Consider the following 2070-nt stretch of genomic DNA (forward strand, 5'->3'; position numbering starts at 1 on the left):
TTTTTATTTTCTGAAGTCCAACATCTTCCTTTGACTGGCGGCTCTATTAGTTAAACGGAAATGAAAGGGCCATGTTTAAGATATATAAAAGTGGATGCTAAATGCCCCCCACTACTTGTAAGACTTCCATATTCCACAAGATGGCAGAAGACAATGCCAGATTCAATGCAGCAGGGTTTCCAGGAAAACACAGCTACTTTGTGGAAACAGAAGTTTCATATCCTCATTTGGTGATAAAATGACTTTCTGACTGTGACTTCTATGAATGAAAGATGGAAGAAACTGCATCTTTAGTTGATTTTTAAAGTCATTTTTCTTTCAGTGCTTCTCTGCCTGTCGTCTCTTTTGCACAGATGAAACTTTTCCTCGGAGCCGTTGTTGATGGGGACTTCCTTACTGGCAGAGCTGAGGTTCTTTTGCAGAGGAAAGAGGTTCTGAACATCCCTGTGATGATGGGAGTCACCAATCATGAGTTTGGCTGGATTTTACCCCAGGTGGCACCACATTTTCAGGGAAAACTTGTTGTTAATCAGATATCAGTCAGTAGCTCTCAAACTCCAGCCTTTTCTGTTTGATATTGAAGTAACCCAGACTGGTTTGTTCTGCTTTGGATGATCTCAGAGCTTCGCTCCTCCTGGCTGGGAGAAAGGCATGGACAGGGAGTCTGTACTGGCTATCGTCCACATGTTCAACCCTGAAGGGGTAAGTATATCCTAACCACATTCTGTATCACTTAACCAGGTTTAAATGTAGCTAAAATTGCTGTTATTTTCTTTTCTTTGTTTTTTTTAGAACAATCTGGTTCATGAACCAGATACAATTATTGATAAAGGGCGAATTACTGTAAACACATCTCTCTTAAAAATCATTACTTTCTCCAAATATTATCCCAAACAGCATACCAGCCTCAAAGAAATACATAAACTGACTCTGCAGAGTAAAAATATTTTGCTTGAAAAATGCAGAACTAGCTTCACTTAATTGAATCCATTAATGGACCAAAGCTCCTCTCTCTAAAAGAAGGTCACGTGCCTTTGGTTTGGAAAGCTGTTTTGTAGGATGTGATGAAGACTGAAATGAACACATGATCTAGGAAAAAGCAAAGGGAAGTCTTTAATAATGAGAGGACAGAAACTTTCAGAACTGGAATGAGGAGAGCAAGGCATGGAGCAAAGACGGAGGAACAGGAGGATCCAGTAGAATCGGTTAGACAAGGATGAGAACTGAGGGACCGATGTCTTTTCAACAGGTCGGACAGAAGGAGGGACTTTCGTCCATAGTGAATAGCTTTATGCATCAGGTGCAAAGATGGACGGATTGGATTCATATGATCAAATCATCAATATGTCACATCCATAAGCTCCTCTGTTCACCTAAATACCTCAGAGTGACATCATGTTTGGCCATTATTTGATGATTGCTTCTCTACTTTGTGAAAACGCGCATTGTCTCAGAACTTTAATGATTTCTGAAACTGTCTGTGTCCCAGGTCTCTTCAGCTAACAGTCTTATTGCGGATGAATATCTGAAAGATGCAAAAAGTCCAGAGGACATCCGAGACGGCCTCACTGAAGTGATTGGAGACCTGCTGATGGCGCTGCCTGTGCTCAACGTAGCCGGGTACCACACAGGTCAGAGAGAGGCCTCCTGTGAAAACACAGATGAGCGAACCGTCGCACCTCACTTCCAAGGCCTCACCTCTTCTCTCTGGCTTCAGATGTGGGAGCTCCAGTGTACCTGTATGAATTTGTGTACAGCACAGAGATACTCAGGAGACACAGACCCAGCTTTGTGAGGGCGGACCACGCAGATGATGTCGGCTTCATGTTCGGTGGATGTTTCTGGAATGGTCAGATCAGAATTACTGGTTAGTAAACGAGATTTACATTCCAACCACACCCACCAGTTTTATAAATCATTCTTATTTGGTGATTGAGTTGAATTAAAACTGAATTAAAAGACACTGAATGTCAAAAACACAGACTCATTGGTTACTAGTATTAGCCGATGCCATTTTTTGGTAGCCTCCTGAGACCATCCTGATCTCGCGAGCTTTCAAGGTTTCACTCG

At 42.1% G+C, this 2070-nt stretch overlaps 1 protein-coding gene across 2 annotated transcripts in view; it reads left to right on the forward strand.

The window, feature by feature from the left end:
• The window catches only part of LOC107093711 (carboxylesterase 5A-like), a 40895-nt gene that overhangs the window by 25373 nt on the left and 13452 nt on the right, over positions 1 to 2070 (forward strand). Inside the window, exons 8-11 of one of the 2 annotated variants that reach the window (XM_015388920.1) lie at positions 354 to 494; positions 622 to 702; positions 1490 to 1631; positions 1718 to 1867. In XM_015388920.1, coding sequence (XP_015244406.1) covers positions 354 to 494; positions 622 to 702; positions 1490 to 1631; positions 1718 to 1867 — 514 coding nt within the window. The remainder of the gene's footprint in view (positions 1 to 353; positions 495 to 621; positions 703 to 1489; positions 1632 to 1717; positions 1868 to 2070) is intronic. The other variant, XM_015388921.1, reaches the window with a different exon arrangement.

Source organism: Cyprinodon variegatus, unplaced genomic scaffold (assembly GCF_000732505.1).
Source record: "Cyprinodon variegatus isolate N-32 unplaced genomic scaffold, C_variegatus-1.0 Scaffold442, whole genome shotgun sequence".
Taxonomy (NCBI): Eukaryota; Metazoa; Chordata; class Actinopteri; order Cyprinodontiformes; family Cyprinodontidae; genus Cyprinodon; species Cyprinodon variegatus.